The 16,420-nt window shown below is 45.4% G+C and overlaps 1 protein-coding gene across 3 annotated transcripts in view; it reads right to left on the reverse strand.

Annotated features, from left to right (window-relative positions):
* The window catches only part of UBXN6 (UBX domain protein 6), a 261,847-nt gene that overhangs the window by 132,222 nt on the left and 113,205 nt on the right, over positions 1–16,420 (reverse strand). For all 3 annotated transcript variants that reach the window (XM_088450838.1, XM_088450839.1, XM_088450840.1), the window contains exon 8: positions 4,662–4,881. In XM_088450838.1, the coding sequence (XP_088306964.1) occupies positions 4,662–4,881 (220 nt within the window). The remainder of the gene's footprint in view (positions 1–4,661; positions 4,882–16,420) is intronic.

Raw genomic sequence — 16,420 nt, forward strand, 5'->3', positions numbered from 1 at the left:
ATGCCATGAAATCCCCCGGCTCCAGAGCTAGAGTAATGGAACAAAGTGATTCCATTCGGAACCTGGGGATACCAAGATACCTGTTCAAGGCTTTGAGATTGAGTCGGAACGACTCGTCTGGTTTCTGGACAAGGAAGAGATTGGCATAGAAACCCATACCTCTTTGAGATGGGAGGACCGGAATGATGACCTTAGAGGCCAGAAGAAAGCGAATGGACTCCCTGAGAGCTTTTGCTTTTCCTAGATCTGTTGGAAAGCTGGTGGAAAAAAAACATTATGGGGACACCTGCAAAAAGCCAAAGCTTATCCTTTAGAGACTATGTCTCTGATCCAGACTTTGGTCATTGTCCTTATCCAAACCTGTGAAAAATGCATAACCTGGCCTCCCACGCTGGGTTCCCCAAGGTGGTGGCCCACCCATCATGTGGCAGGCCTGTCAGCTGGCTTGGAAGCTGGATGTCTGGTGGACCAAGGTTGCTTACTTTGATCCCTTGGAGGAGGACCCCTGAAATCTAAAAGAGGCCTGGCCGCTGGCCTTTCCCTGTGGATGAAAGATAGACCCAGGGAGGAGCTGCCGAAGGCAGAAAGGCCGTTTTGGATGCCGCCACTGTACCGATAATCTTATCTAATCCTAAACAAATACGATGTTCCCTGAATAAGGAAGTGCCTCCAATGCCTTCTTTTAATCGGAGTCAGCGGCCAGTAATGCAGCCAAAGGGCTGTCCTGGCTGCCACTGTAGATGTGGACACTTTAGAGATTAAGACCCCTGTGTCGACTGCTGCTTCAACCAAGTAAGAGCTTTCTTAATGTGTTCCACCATAGGTAATAACTTAGGCAGTCTTCCAACTCCTCCGCCCAGTGGCCAAATGCCTTAGCCACCCTTTCCTGACGCAAGGGCTGGGGGTGCAATAACCCCTGCATGGGTGTTCTCAGTCTTATGAAGAACTCTAGCTTCCTAACGGTTGCATCCTTGAGAGAAGCCGTATTTGGAAGAGAAAGGATAGAGAATCTAACCAGACGGGCTATGTGGGCATCAACCAGAGGACGGGATTCCCATTTGGTCCATTACTTAATTGGGAGCGGATAGAAGGAAGCAATGTTCTTAGATAACTGGAAGCGCCTATTAGGGTAAGCACATGCCTCCTCAAGGAAATTATCAAGCTGTGCAGAAGCCGGGAGCTCAGGGCCTGATTCAGCAAGAATAGCTGATGAGATCACGGCTGCAATCGCGTACGAAGGTCTGCTGCAAAAGTATGCTAATATCACAAAGCACTCGCACGGACAACATGCAGACACCCATTCCCCTCTCGCACATCTGTAACACCTTGCAATCTAGCCAAAACATCTGTAACATGTAGTACATCGGAGACAATTGCACAATTACAGCAGGTCAGACCTCGCTTATAAATTGCTAAATTTCCTGTACGCAGTGAACACTCAAGCTGCGTATGCCATTGTAGTGGATAATTTATGCACGCCCCTGTAATGGCGTTCAAATGCACTGGCACACCTGCGTTTATTCCGACCACACCCCCATCCCCTCCCTCAAATGGTACTTCCTATCAATCAGTCTGCGATGGGTCTGCATAGTCACTGCGAAAGCAGTCCCGATCGCAGTGGGGCATTCGCGCATTACGCAACAATCGCCCGTCTGCATACGTGATCGCATCACCGAACCTGCTGAATCAGACCCTCAGTCATCACCCTCTTCTGACGCCTGAATACCAGAGCCTTGGACTTAGGAGCCTGCTCAGAATCTTCGATCTGGTCTACAGATCTAACCACTCTGATAAGAGCCTCAACGTCTACCTGTGACATGGAATCCTCTGGTACTGAAAAATTTCAATGTCAGAGGCGACGGAGACCTTGGAATCAGAATCCCCACCAGATGGGGTAGAGCTCTCGTACCTGGGAGGCCTACGCCTGAACGCACAATCATTGTCCATCAGCTGCTGGAAGATTGTAGACACCTGCACCAGTTCCTGTATGGATTGGGCAAATGATTGCATCCACAAAGGCTCTTCTGCAGTTGCTGGATACAGAGGGAGACTGCCAGAAACAGGGAGCATACCCAAAGCTAAACTAGCAGAGGGCGCTGGCTCGGGAGGCGGAAGCCTGGTGACCAATTGTAATTTGAAGCCCAGTCCAGTTCCTGACTGGATGCACCTGAGAAACACGGGACGTAGAGCCCACATATGCGCACGCAGGGGGGTTTCTGAGTACCTAGGACCCCCCCCATCTCCTCCTCCCCCCTGGCCGGCGCTCCATCGCCGTGCAGCTGAACAACATATTTTATTTTTGATTAAAAGAAGGAGCAGTCGGAGTTCAGGGGGTGCACAGTGGGGGAGGAGCTGCCAGTGGGGGTGTTCTTTAATAACTGATGCTATACTTGTTTACCTGCGCTTATGTTTTTTTGTGAAAGAGGTGTGTGTATGTGTCTGTCTGTGTCAGTGTGTGTGTAGTCTTTGTGAGTGTCTGGCTGTATCAGAGTGTGTCTGTGATTTTATATATATCTATATATATATCTATATATATATATCTATCTATATATAATTTTTATATTTATTGTGGATAGATTTTTTAATGGTATTAGGAAACCCCCTTTCAAAATCCTGCGTTTGCCATCGCGACCATCGGGGCTTGCGACGAGACCCTAAGGTTGGGTCTCAGGCAACCGCAAGCCCCAGGGAGCTTCCTGCTCTGATCGAGCAGGAAGCTCCTCACTGACATCACTGCTGATGTCAGTGCGGCCGCCCACAAAACGGCAGGCGTTCCTTAAGGAACGCCTCAGTTTGTGAAACCACCCCCCCGCCACGCCTACAAAACGGGTCGAGCTGTCGATCAACATTGACAGCCGCCCTGTTTGTGGTGAGCTCCGGAGCAAGAGAATTTCTCTCTCGCTCCGGGGCTTGCGCACCCGCAGTGCGGCCGCTGCACGTGCGCAGGGCCTAAACATCGACCCTGTTACGAGCGCTCAGCACATGCGACTGGGTCTGAATGAGGTCCAGAGTCCTGAGCTTTTCTCCCTGTGGAAATGAGGCAGGCAATGTGAATTAAACTGGCTGCCCAGCAAGCCCCTGGAGGAGTGGGAGGTGGAGTAAACCTGAGGCAGGCTGTAACTGTAGTGCGAGTGCACCTAAGGAGGGGGTGGACAACAGGAAGTGATACCTCCCCCTGGTACAAACTTCCCGGGCATGGATGTCACCGCTACTAGCGATGTCCTGTTCCAAAAATGCCCTGGTGGTCCAGTGTAAGGTGCTGGGCACTGGGGTTCCACACTAACCAGCACCACTAGTGGTCTCAGTGTCCGGCTGCGGGAGCTGACAGCACTGTCCCACTGTCACTCTGAAGTACCATGGCGGAAGTCACAGACCCGGTCGCCGGTGCTACTGCCACGGGTGCCTGGTGTTGGAGCAGCTCTGAGGGCGTCCAGTAGGATGTCTTACACAGACTGCTGAAATTGTAAAAATAAATAAAATAAAGTAAATTGTAACCGGAGTGATGACTTAATAGCAGCCTTCCCAGAATGGTGCCCACTCCTCTCTGGCACCAAACAAAAACAGAACGAATAGCCCAGGATAGGGGTGGTGTATAGAGGAGAGGGAGGCCTAGGCTGATGGGAACAATTTTGTAACTTTTGCCCAGACGCTTTCCTCTCCAGGCTATACCCATTGTATCCCTGTGCCCACTAGTGGATGATGAAGAAAAGTATTTCATCGTTCCAAGGGATAAGGATAAGGGATAAGGATTTTTTTTTCTTTACAAATATTACAAAAAATGTACAGTATATCACGCGTTGAAGAGGTGACTATGGTTAATTTGTTTTCACACAATTTCTTACACTATAATGCATTTGTCTTTAATCTATTTTATGTATACCCATTTCCACCCATAATAATTATTGGACCCCGTGACAACATTTGATAATAGGGCCCACTCACTGCAGTCTTGATGCCACTGTAGCATTATCCCCCACCTCTGTGTTCGTAGGTCTCCACTGTAGTGTAACCGAAAACTCCTCCAGTGTTCATATGTCAATATGTAGTAGCATTACCACCACCCCCACCCACAGTGGTAATATTGGGGATTTCTTTTCGGGTCTGATCAGACCTGAAAAAAAATCCTGTTAAGTGCAGCCTACAGGGTTAATTCAATAGTCCCACGGGATCAATTAGCATGTGGTATATCACCGCGGCTAATTGAATTCCCCCCTTAAAGTATCCACCCTCACCCACTCAGTGTCCACATACCCCCATTTGTAGCATTATTCCTCCATGGCAATGGAATGGATTCCTTTTTGAAATGACATTGAATGAAGCATCAGTCCTCTGCTGCAGCTGCATTCATACACTCATAATTGGTGCATGCGCTCAAAAATGTGGATCGCATGGTATTCTGGGGCATGTAAAATCTAAAACGCTCCCCCTCTTTTCCCAAGGGAGGCCCTGTGGATCTGACTCTAGAATCCACCCATCTAAACGAAAAGATTTAAAAAAAAAGAAAAAGAAAAGAACACTTTTCCGTTTTGATGTTTTATATTACGGAAAGTCAATATACATTGCAGAATATCAGTAAGCATTTTTTCACACATGTATCGAAATAAGAGGACTCTTAAAAGCACCAATATTTACACTGTTTTGAATATAGAGGTCCATATTACCTTAGTTGCTGTTCTCGTTTGATCTCCTCTGCTGTCAAGTTATAGAAGTCATCAGGTAGGTCAAATATTGAAGCATGTGGAGAGGGTGCAAAGATCTGTGGCTGCCTATCAAGAGTGGCCCTTATAGGTTCTCCACTTAACAAACGATCCTGATAGCGTTGCAAGTCATCCAGACTGTTAACTGCTTCACTGCTCAATACATAGACTTCATCTTGCTTTTCTAAGAGCATAAATGAAGCGGAGGGTTAGATTTAGAGATTAGTGCCACAATGTAATTGTCACCTAAACCTAAAGATTTGCCTTATACAAAAAATTACTGCTGAGAACATTCACAAATATGTATAACTTTTATGAGCTTGGAAAGTTTGGCCTGCCCAGCATGTAAGCAAACATGCAATCAAATATCTTTCTCTGATGCTGAACCTATTCTTATAACTGATAAGTAACTAAACATTTACAACTTCTGCTGCGAAGTCCCAAATGCCGTATGAGAACAGGGCTACTGAACAAAGAGCAAAAATGAGTCACCAGCGAACCCCAAATCACATTGCTTTTTCAGAAAAGAGCAGTGGCAGGGATGTCAAAGGCACCTACAGTTATACAAGAACATCAGGATATAACGGACATTGCCAAATATGTGGAAGACCATATATGTAAAGTAAAAAGTACCATGACAATACTACTATCATTGGGCTACCCTAGCCACACAAATCTTTCTTACAAGTACAAGCGGATGGATATAAAGATCGTCTGCATCCGGTGGGGTTACTTGAAAAAACCATAGGAAACAACCCAGAATAGATGGCAGCTACAGAAGTATAAGAGGGAAGCTTTTACCACTCAGCTTACACAAGTATAAGAGGGAAGCTTTTACCACTCAGCTTACACAAGTATAAGAGGGAAGATTTTACCACTCAGCTTACACTGGAGAAGGTGCACAGTCTCTACAATGTGAACTTTTTGCGTAGTTCCTACATTTCAATTGTGTGTAAACTCCAAGGGGTAGATTTTTCTATCAATCAGATTTGCAAAGCCGTCAATGATCTGCGACTTTGACCAATGGATTTAAAAGAACAATAGTAATTCCTGCTAAACCACGCTGATTTATAATTTATTATTACTGCTGTCTGCAAAACATTGGACAAAGCCATCATCAGCAGCTTTGTAAACCTGATGTTTAGAAAATATGCCCCCAAATGTTTAAATAAGACTCCATGATTTGAGATAACCTTAGCTATGTTATATCAGGCAACATTGTAACAGTAGAGGCAGCATCTTTGCTGGATTATGGCCCACAGATCAGGTATCAAACCTCACACTACCAAACTGACAGCCAGGACACAGAGCATTAGCAGTGCATTGGAAATAAGCTGCTTACTGGTGTAGAAGCACTGATAAACTATATATAATTTATTATAAACTAAAATCTAACAATAGAAATATAAAATTATATAAATAATATCTATCTATCTATGTAAAATCACACAACCAATAAGCTGGTTGGCATTTGCAAATAAAACACTGAAATGCCAAAAAATTATTGTGGCACAGAAAATCTGAAAATTCTTTGAATATAGAAGACTGAATTAATAGGGGTGGGATGACTACTGGCGCTTCAGATAGCAGAACAGCCTAACTCTAAACTATGTTCCATCCATGAACCAAAGTTACAAAATTAAATAAGTGAATAGAGTGTGGGCACTAGCTAAATATAGAAAATGTGGTAGAGAATGAGAATTTTCCCTTATACAGTATATGAATGGTAGTTCAATTCTGTATGTTGAAAGTGGCAATGTGGGACATCACAAGTTCATAACAATTTCTTGTCTTATTAGGTTGCTTGTAGTCGGTTCGAATGTCAAATGAAAAATATCAAGCACAATCCCAAATAGTGCAGTAGGCTTTTAAAATAGTTAACCAGCTGTGGCACGGCACTTGGGCTGCACGCAATCATCTGCACTACACTGCTGTGGCTTCACGCAGGACAAGCAGCCGTGGCATTCACTCCGGCTAATATCTAATAGGAAGCCTGCTTACAGTGGTCTGCATTTCTGCCCAGGATAGACGACTCAATATACCTACCTCCTGGGTTTTTACTCTAAGCCCATGACTGCCTTAAATTGAGTGGTGAGTGACTTTAACATCACCGAGGATCCACGGCCATTCCCCAAATTGGGAGAGAGACACTGGTGATTTTCTATTTTGAGCAACTAAGTATTCAATTTTACATGTACTCCTCTATGGGTTCCATTATATGCTGAACTATCTATTCCTGATTAATCACAGTCCGTTCATTTACACTAGATTTTCTACTGGTGGTGTATTCATGTACAGTGCTGTATTGTATTTGTCATATTACTTTTTATTGTTGATTTTAGAAACTGCAGTTCTCATATTAGATTTATTGTTGCAATTTTGAATATGAATAAAATTACTTCTAGCTAAAGCTTTTTTGTTTGATACCTATGTTTCAGTGATCTCAGGCGCAGAAAAATAGTTATTTTTTATTCCTTGTTTTTTGGGGGTTAGCAAGGCAGAAATTCCCCTGTGTCAGCTGCCAGTGATTCACTGGTGATCTCTGGTTGAATTTAGTGCTCCGCCATTTCCCTTTTTAAAATAATTTATACAATAATTTATTTTGTGTGACTCTACTGAATATATTGAATTTCAATTAAGGGGTGGATTCAATTAGGTGCGGTAAGTGCTGTTTTTGCAAAAAATTATAGAACCCGCAAGAATATACTTTTTTGCGGCAAAATTATCGCACCTGCGAAAATGGAATAGTGAGATATAGGCGAAAAGTTTTCACCATCTCAGACCAGATGAGAAAAAATTTGAAATCCCTATTTTTGCCTTTTTGCCCTTAATACCCCGCCTGCTGGGTAGGCTTGCTGGGACTTGTAGCACTACTGCAAAAGACAATGTTTATATTTTCTTATGCACCACACTATATATAATCTACCCAGCACCCACCGCCCAGGGTTGCCCGGGATAGCCCCGGGCCATCAGCCTGGGGTGCCCTGAGGAGAGGGACCCCTTTATTGGGGGGGAGGGGTCCCCAACTCCAGAGGGGGGGTGATGCCTGTGGCATCACCCCCCCACTAGTCGGAGTCCGGTGCTGGTTCTGAGAAATACAGGGGAGCCCTATGCATTTTTTCCCCCTGTATTTCCAGAACCAGGACCGGCTCAGAGCCCTGTGCTGGTTGCGTTAAATACGGGGGACCCCTACGTCATTTGTCCCCGGCATTTTGGCAACCAGGACAGGTTCTCAAAAGCCTGGTGCTGGTTGTGCTTAATACCGGGGACCCCTACGTCGTCCGTCCCCTGTATTTAGCACAACCAGTACTGGGGCTCCAAAGTACGGGGCTGGTTGTTTTCTGGGGAGGGTGGGGCCACACCAATTTTTCATTTTTTTTTTTTTTTACACATTCAATTTTTAACATAAATGCGTAGATCTCACTGCTGCATTCGTCTATCTGTGACTTATTGATTTGATTTTCTCAGGTGTATATGCACCACCAGTGAGCCCTCTGTCGTCCACTGATGCCGCCTTTGCACTGCACCACTGCTGCTGCCACTACCCCACAAGCCTACAGCCATCTCGCACTCTGCACCTCCCAAACCAACCTCCTGCGTGCTGTCCCCTCTTCCATCTGCGTTAGAGTACCATTTTGTTGCACTTCTCCCCTGCAGGTGGCCCAGTTTGCTCATCCAAACCCTGACAGTTAATAAATTTTAAAAAAGCTATGAAATTCCATAGACAAAAAACCTTACGGTTTCATATGTCCCATTAAGGCTGCTTAGACATGACCTGAAAATTCACAAAACCTATTGATTTTCTGCCACTCAAACTTCAAAACGCAATGAAATTACGATCATTAAGGCTGACGCCTTAATGGACGCGTTCCTTGCGCAATACAGATATGGTATGCCATCACACCCTGTGGTTAACGGCAGATTCAGCACTCTCACAGAATGAGATTGCTGTCACTCACAAAATGGTGGAGCTGCTAATTCACAGGGTGTGATGGCATACCATATCTGTATTGCGCAAGGAACACGTCCATTAAGACTATTCTCGGGATACTGATGCTCCCCATACTTCACGCTGGGACCTATTTCGTGGCCATTGCTCTCACAATTGATCGGAGACGCCGGAGAGCTATTGGATCACACCAAGTCTCCTGACAGAGAGCCACACAGCTTTGTTGCAATACACAGAAAGCACCTTGGATACTTTAACTCATCAGTTTTAAGTTTATGCCTATGGAGGAGTCCAATTACATTTAAACGTTGATTTGGGGCTGTGAGTATATGGATGCACGTTTAGCTGGCTGAGGTAGTCTGCCTCCCAATTTTCGACGCCCGAAATGAAGACTGTTGAGATTGCATTCGCGAATGCCCTTAATATTCCAATATGTTTATCGGCAGACTCGCTTCTTGTGATGTCCAGCGGCCTTGGAAGTGATGTTCCTGAATCACAGCCCTTCAGCCTCGTGTCCGTGGTGAGAAAAGTCCCAATCCACACTCCGAATCTTTTCCCTCCATTAGGTGGACCAAGTCCAACCACCAGAGAAGGGATATCTGAGTTCTGGGACTTAACCTTACCGTTGGTGAAGGAAAAGATGGGACCCTGTCCACTGTGAGAGGTCGTCTAGCTGAATGTCCTGGAGTGAAAACGTCCATAAGAAATGGCCTCGAATGCCGCAACCGTCTTCCCCAGGAGTCGAATGCAAACATGCACTGATACCTGACGATGTGGAAGGACCGTCCTCACTATCTCCTGAATGGAAATTGCCTTTTCCTTAGGGAGGAACACCTGCTGACATAATGTGTTCATGATCATTCCCAGAGACTGTAGCCTCTGCGTCTGTTGCAGATGAGACTTGGGAGTTCAGGATCCACCCATGACGAATGAGAAGGCTGAGAGTCACTGTGATGTTCTGCAGTAATTGGTCCCTGGAATGGGCCTTCAGCAGGAGATCGTCTAGGTAAGGGATAATAGTGATCCCTTGTTTCCGAAGGAGACTCATCATCACAGCCATGACCATTTTGAATACCCTAGGGGCTGATGGTAAGCCAAAGGGTAAGGTCTGAAACTGGAAATGTGAATTCTGAACTGTGAATCTCAGAAACGCCTGGTGAGGTGGCCAGATAGGGATGTGAAGGTAGGCGTCCTTGATATCTAGAGATAACATGAGGTCGCCGTCCTCAAGGACTTCATCTTCATCTTGAACATCCTTAGGTATGGATTGAGATCCTTCAAGTTCAGAATAGATCTGACCCAGGGGCGTGTCTATAATGGGTGCAGGGTGTGCGGTGCACATGGGCCCCTGGGTCCAAGGGGGGCCCACACCGCACACCCTGCACCCATACTTTGTATTACTTACCTCTTGGAAGTCCCGCGTCGCATCTTCCAGCGCTGTTCAAACGCCGTAAAATGGCCGCCGCTATAGACCAGACAGGTCGATTGATTCTGCGGTGGCCAGCCAGCCGCGTCAGTCGGCTGCCGGCCACCGGAGTGAGAGGAGGCTGCCCGTGTTGGGGGATGCACACGGGCATCCTCCTCTCTAAAGACGCCCCTGGTCTTTGGAACCACAAAGAGACTGGAGTAAAAACCCTTTCCGGTCTGATTTCTGAGAACGTGGACCACCACTCTCGTGGATAGGATCTTGTCTATTGCTTCTTGTAAAATGACACTCCTGTCGTTGGAAACTGGTAAATCTGTGGTAAACCGAGGTGGAGGTTGAAACTGAAAGTTGAGCTTGTATCCCCGAGTGATGAGACCCCACACCCAAGTGTCCATACAAGATTCCGTCCATACTTCTCTGAAGTCCCGAAGATGAGCTCCTACTCTGGGGTCCCCCAGGTGAGATGGAAGCCCGCCATGCACTAGGCTTGGTAGTGGACTTAACCTCTTGTTGAGCAGATGTTGTTGCTCTTCTGCCATATCCTCTGAAACCACAGGAAGTTGATCGTCCTCCTCTGAAGCGACCACGTGAAAATCCCGGAGCACGAAAGGACGAAACGAGGGTCCCGAGTAAGATCTTCTAGGTAGAGGATCCGTAGACGGAAGATAAGTGGATTTACCCCCAATAGTTTGAGAAATACATTTATCTAGTTCCGCTCCAAATAATACACTTACCGTGAATGGAAGTGCTTCTACAGCTTTATTTGATTCTGCATCTGCCAGCCATTGGATAAGCCACAGCGCCCTACATGCCGAAATCGCCAGAGCTGAAGTCCTGGAGGCGATATTGCAAACGTTTTTGGACGCCTCTCCAGGGTAAGTCGCAGCTTAACCTATATGCTCTGCTAACGAAATAAGCTCCTCCACCGGCAGCTGATCTCTCATCCCGTCAGCGAATTGTTTTGCCCAAAGTTCAATTGCTTTGTTAGTCCAGCAGCTTACAATCACAGGACGCAGTGTAACACCTGCAGCTGTATAAATGGACTTCAGAGTATTCTCCAATCTCCTGTCCAGGAACTGGTAACGTACTTAGACAGCCGCGATATCGATGGATCAACTGTAGGGGGAGTCTTAGAAGATTTTCTGCTATTTGCAGGAAAAGGATAATAGAATAATAACCGCTGGTAAATCTTAAATTTTTTATCCATATGTTCCCAAGCTGACATCAGAAGAGAATCCAGCTCTTCTGAAACTGGAAATGCAATAAGCTTGTCTTTGTTTATTTACAAAGAATGACTGTCGAGCAGGACTCGTGTCCTCCTTCTGTATCTGTAATACCTGGCAGATTGCAGAAATTAAAGCCTCTATCCCATAGGACACCGGCTCAGGCTCCTCCTGAAGTTCTTTAGGCGAATGTGGAGCATATTCGCCCTCTTCTAAAACTGGCATATCCTCCTCCGATTGGAGGACTGAGGGCAACAGTCTCTTTTTTGAGACCTGTGGAAAGGATCCAATTGTGGTACGGGAAAGAGCCATGGCTTTTGAGATCCCATCCATGGATTTAGCGAAGGACCTTGCCCATGCTGGAGCCATTGACCTGGAAGCCTCTCTTTCTTTCAGAGAAGCCTCCAGTTAAGCAGCGAGATGGGACATAACGGATGTAACCTGCGCCGTCCCAAGACAGCGGATCTGACATCCCTGAAGATTGTTGTTCAGGATTGCAATTGTCACACATTAGGGAGTTAGATGACTGCCCCAGTGTAAATTTTTCTGCACACTTTTTGCAGATAAATAACTTTTGGAATTCATTAGAGCCCCTTCCATTCATGATAAATATAGACCCCACACAAACAGTAAAGTGAAGTGAAAAAGGTCAAAAGAATAAACTGAGATACAGAGAGGCAGGAGAGAGCCTCACTTGCCCTAATAGCGCTCATAGCAGTGCCAGAAAGCTCTTGGCATAGAAGGAAGTAACCACTGTAATAAAGTAGTAATTACGTTCCTTAAATGCTCTCCTGACCAGCCTAAACCCCACTGTTTACTTACAGTCCAGGTTAGGCTAACAGTTTCACGCAGAATTTTGTCTTATGCAGACAGTGTCCCTCCGTGTAATGGCCGCCAGCACACTTCGAGAGAAGCGCTGAGGCCGCTTGGATGAAGGAGCAGGACTCCGGAGCTAGGCTCTGCCCCCCAGCTATGGCGCTTAATCTGAACTATAAGCACGCTATGTGCTGCTTGGCTGCCCTGCTAATCGGAGCAGCCTGCTGCTGAATATTAATTTTAGTGTTAACCTGGCTACCCCGCTAGACGGGGAGCCAGGGAATACTCATGCCGCTGCTCCGCTGCCGGCGGCGGTATGACTAATGACCTGCTATGCGCGCTGCGGAACCCCCTATATGGAGACAGTGGTCTCTGCAGTCGGGACCCCAGACGAACTGCACGCAGTTGCAAGCGGGTCCTCCGGCAGCTCAATGATGCAGACAGGCAGTGCAGCTGCTGCCTGTCTGTTCCTCATATAGATATTCTTTGCTTCAGCGCAGCAGCGCTCTTACTATTTAAATACCCTGGGGAGAAGTGTGAAAACACAACCAGCTCCCCTCGGGCACAAACTAAGACTGGAATTGTAGGGGGGTATAGAGGGGGAGGAATAAGTCACACTTCAAAATTTACAGTACCAACACGCTTGAAGCCTCCAGTGTCCCCTAGTGGATGAAGGAGAAAAACACTTTTACGGAGAAGAAAAGGTGAGCGCTACCATCAGTCCTCTGTCATGCCAACAGTAAAATAACCTGAGACCATTCATGTGTGGGGTTGCGTCTCAGCCAAGGGAGTGGGCTCACTCACAATGTTGCTTAATACACTGTGTGTATCCTGATGACAGGTTGTAATAAGCCCGAAACTTTGATGCATTAAGGACTTGCTGTGCGTTTCTTCATTTAAATCCGCCGAGTGCCGCTACCTTGACCTGCTATCTTACCTGTGACCGGCACCTCGGTCTGAGTCTTCTGGGAGTGCCAACTCCATGGCTTGAATATAATATATATATATATACCCCTGGGGGAAGTTAGGCACTAGGGGGGGAGGTTAGGGTTAGGCACACCTGAAGGAGGGTTAGGGTACTTACCTCACGATGTCGGGGTTTCCATCTGTCGGACTCACAGTGTCGGGATTTGAACTGGCAGCTAAAACAGGCGCCGGCATTACAATCCCATTCATTCATATATATATATATATATATATATATATATATATATATATATGCACACACACGCACATGCACTAGTGAAAATATAAAAGTGCTAATCACAACGGCTTATTTATAAAATATATAAATGCTTAAGTGCAGTTTTGATACAGTAAGCTTTTTTATCGTAATGATCAAATACTGCCAGCAGAAGCGTCTATCTGCACCGCTGATAGCTGAAGTCCAAGCTTCGACTATCAGCTGTGCCGACACTGCATTAAAACTGCAAAAAAAAAAAAAAAAAGATGGAAATTCAGATAAAGTTGCAATTTGCTGAGGAATTAAAGACCCACGATTGTACATACATCTTTAATATGGGGAATTCAGCTAAAAGTTTAGATGTAGACTGTTTTACATCAATACAGTATATGGACAAGGAAGTTACATTGTTCCAATCTATCAAAGGATTGTCAATAATATGGGGGGGAATTCATTTAGAGGTGAAAACGTTAAGTTTTTGCATGCAAAAACTTTGCACTCAGTTCGCCTGAATGTCACTTTTCACGTCTATCGCGCGTGCCGGTTTTCACGCAATCCTATTGCAAAAGACGCAAAGCAACATTTGTCCAAAAACTTTTCACTGTGTTGTATGCGAAAAGTGCAGGTGAAAATGGGGAAATTTACCACCAAAAAAGTAAGTCTAAGATAGGGTAACAGTGTAGAAGTGTATAAGGGGTAAATTTACTAAGATTCGAGATGGACCCGATTTTCAAAGTGATTTATCTCGCTGGTACTCGCCAAAATTCGAGTGATTTAATTCCTTTTTTTAACCAAATTTACCAACAGGCAATTTGAGGCTAAACGAGTTTGCCGATGGTGAAGCAGAATGAGATATCTCTACCGAGTAACTAGATTAGGAGGAGATTACTCACCCGAGATAGCAGTGTTTTCTCTCTGCAAATCTCTCCCGAGCTAGCAGTGAGATATGTGCTTGCTGCTTGTGAGTTAAGACTTGTAAAAAATAGATAAATGGTGTTTTAAAAAAATTACGTGAGGTACCCCCCAAAACACTAACCAGCCTCGGGCTTGCCAGCCTGTCCTGGTTCTTAATTTACAGGGAAAAAAATGTGTAGAGTTCCACTGTAAAGTATAAACCAGCAACAGGCAGCAGGGACAGAGCTGGTTTTAAATGTATGGAGGAAAAAAAAAATTACGTGAGGTTCCCCGTATATTTAAAACCAGCCCAGCTCAGCCAATGAGCGGCTCCTCCACTTGGGTCCCAGCCAATGAGCAGCCGCTAATGTTAGCCGGCGCTGATTGGCCGGCGGCCCGGGACTGCAGAAACATGTTGTTACACTGTATCAGGGGCACGTATTGGATTTCTGCAGAGAACATCGAGGGACATAAAGGTGAGTATTGGATCTTTTTTTACAGGTAATTCGATGGGATATTTTACGTTAACAAAGGGACATGAACATCTGGAAACAGGTGAGTATGTGTAAGTGTGTTTATGGATGTAATAAAGCTTTATTTTCACAGTGTGTTGAGTGTTTTATTAACCATTTCTTTACAGGTGAACTACAGGTACCAGTGGGCCCTTAATGCCCCGCATGCTGGTACTTGTGGTTCTCCAACTACAAACATGCGGGGGAGGCATGTTTGCCTGGACCTGTAATTCCACTGTAAAGACAATGTTGAAAATTAAAATTTTTACACTACACCTAACACTATCAACCCGCCACTCACCACCTAGGGGTGGCGGGGATAGCCCCGGGCTTATCAGCCTAGGCCAGGGGTGCCCTGGAGAGGGTGACCCCGTTATTGGGGGGTTCCCCAACTCTCCAGGGATCCCTGGCCTGGGCTGACTAACGGCCAGGGCTGATGATGTGGCTGGGGGACCCAGTGAAAGGGCACCCCTGGCTGTGGCATCAGTCCCCCGTTAGAAAGGGTCCAGGGCTGGTTTTAAATATACGGGGGACCTCACGTCAATTTTTTTCTCCGTACACGAACCAGCTGCCTGTTGCTGGTTTGTAATTTACAGTGGAACCCTACACATTTTTTTCTCTGTAAATTAAGAACCAGGACAACTGGTTAGTCTTTTGGGGGGGGGGACATCACGTCATTTTTTTAACAAATTAACCCTATTTTAACCATTTACAGAAAGAAACATACACAAATCACAATGATTTGTGTATGTTTCTGACCATCTCGCAGCTCAGGGGGCTGAGAGTTTGAAAAGTGATTTTGACAGAGAATTTGTTCCTCTCTCACCTGAGCTTGTCATCCCGATTTTTGGTGAATTTGAGACATGTATGTTTTAGGTGAAAAGTAGTTCCGATTTGGCCCGATGGTGATTTGATTCGAGATTCTCACCCGAGTTTTACGAGTTAGATGAGAGAAATCTCTCTCTAACTCACCCGACTTTACCTTTGGTAAACTTGCAAGAAGGAGAAAAATTTATAAATCACCCGAGATGGTCATCTCAACCTATCTCGATTCTTAGTAAATTTACCCCTAAGTGTCCTTAATCAAAGGAATTGTGGTTCTTAAATTGTATCAAATGGCTGTTATATGCATTTTTCTCTACTAGTCAAAAAATATTAGAAAGCAAAATTTTTGTGGAAAAATAAATGCTGTAGTTGGGGGTACATTAAATTAGGTGCAAGTATGTTTTTTTGTCAAACAAATGCTTTAAAAAAATATATTAAAAATACACCGGTCACGTTTCAATGGTATTAGACAGACACTTTCCTTAGGGTACTGAAACCTATGCATGTGTGTGTGCGTGTGTGTGTCTAAAATGTGTATTTATATATCACACTCATATATATATATATACACTGAAATACCAAAAGTCATGGGATAGCAGTACGTAAAGGTAATGGTAGGTGGCATCACTGTACGGTGATGTCTTGGAAATGCCCAGACCTGCATCAGTTGTAATCTGCCATCTTGTGAGTCAGTTTGAACACTGGCAAGGCAAAGTCGATTTGAATTGCCCGATGGATGGGACATTCCATTCCCGAAGTTGTGCAGACATTCAACATTCCTCGATCTATGACGTCACGTGTATACTGGGAATACCTCATAGAAGGCATAACCAGCCCCAATGGACAGCGCAGTGGCTGGCCACGGGTGCTTAATGATCATGACCAGCGGTGTCTG

The sequence above is a fragment of the Taudactylus pleione genome, unplaced genomic scaffold (genome assembly GCF_031769625.1).
Source record: "Taudactylus pleione unplaced genomic scaffold, aTauple2 ptg000529l, whole genome shotgun sequence".
NCBI lineage: Eukaryota > Metazoa > Chordata > Amphibia > Anura > Myobatrachidae > Taudactylus > Taudactylus pleione.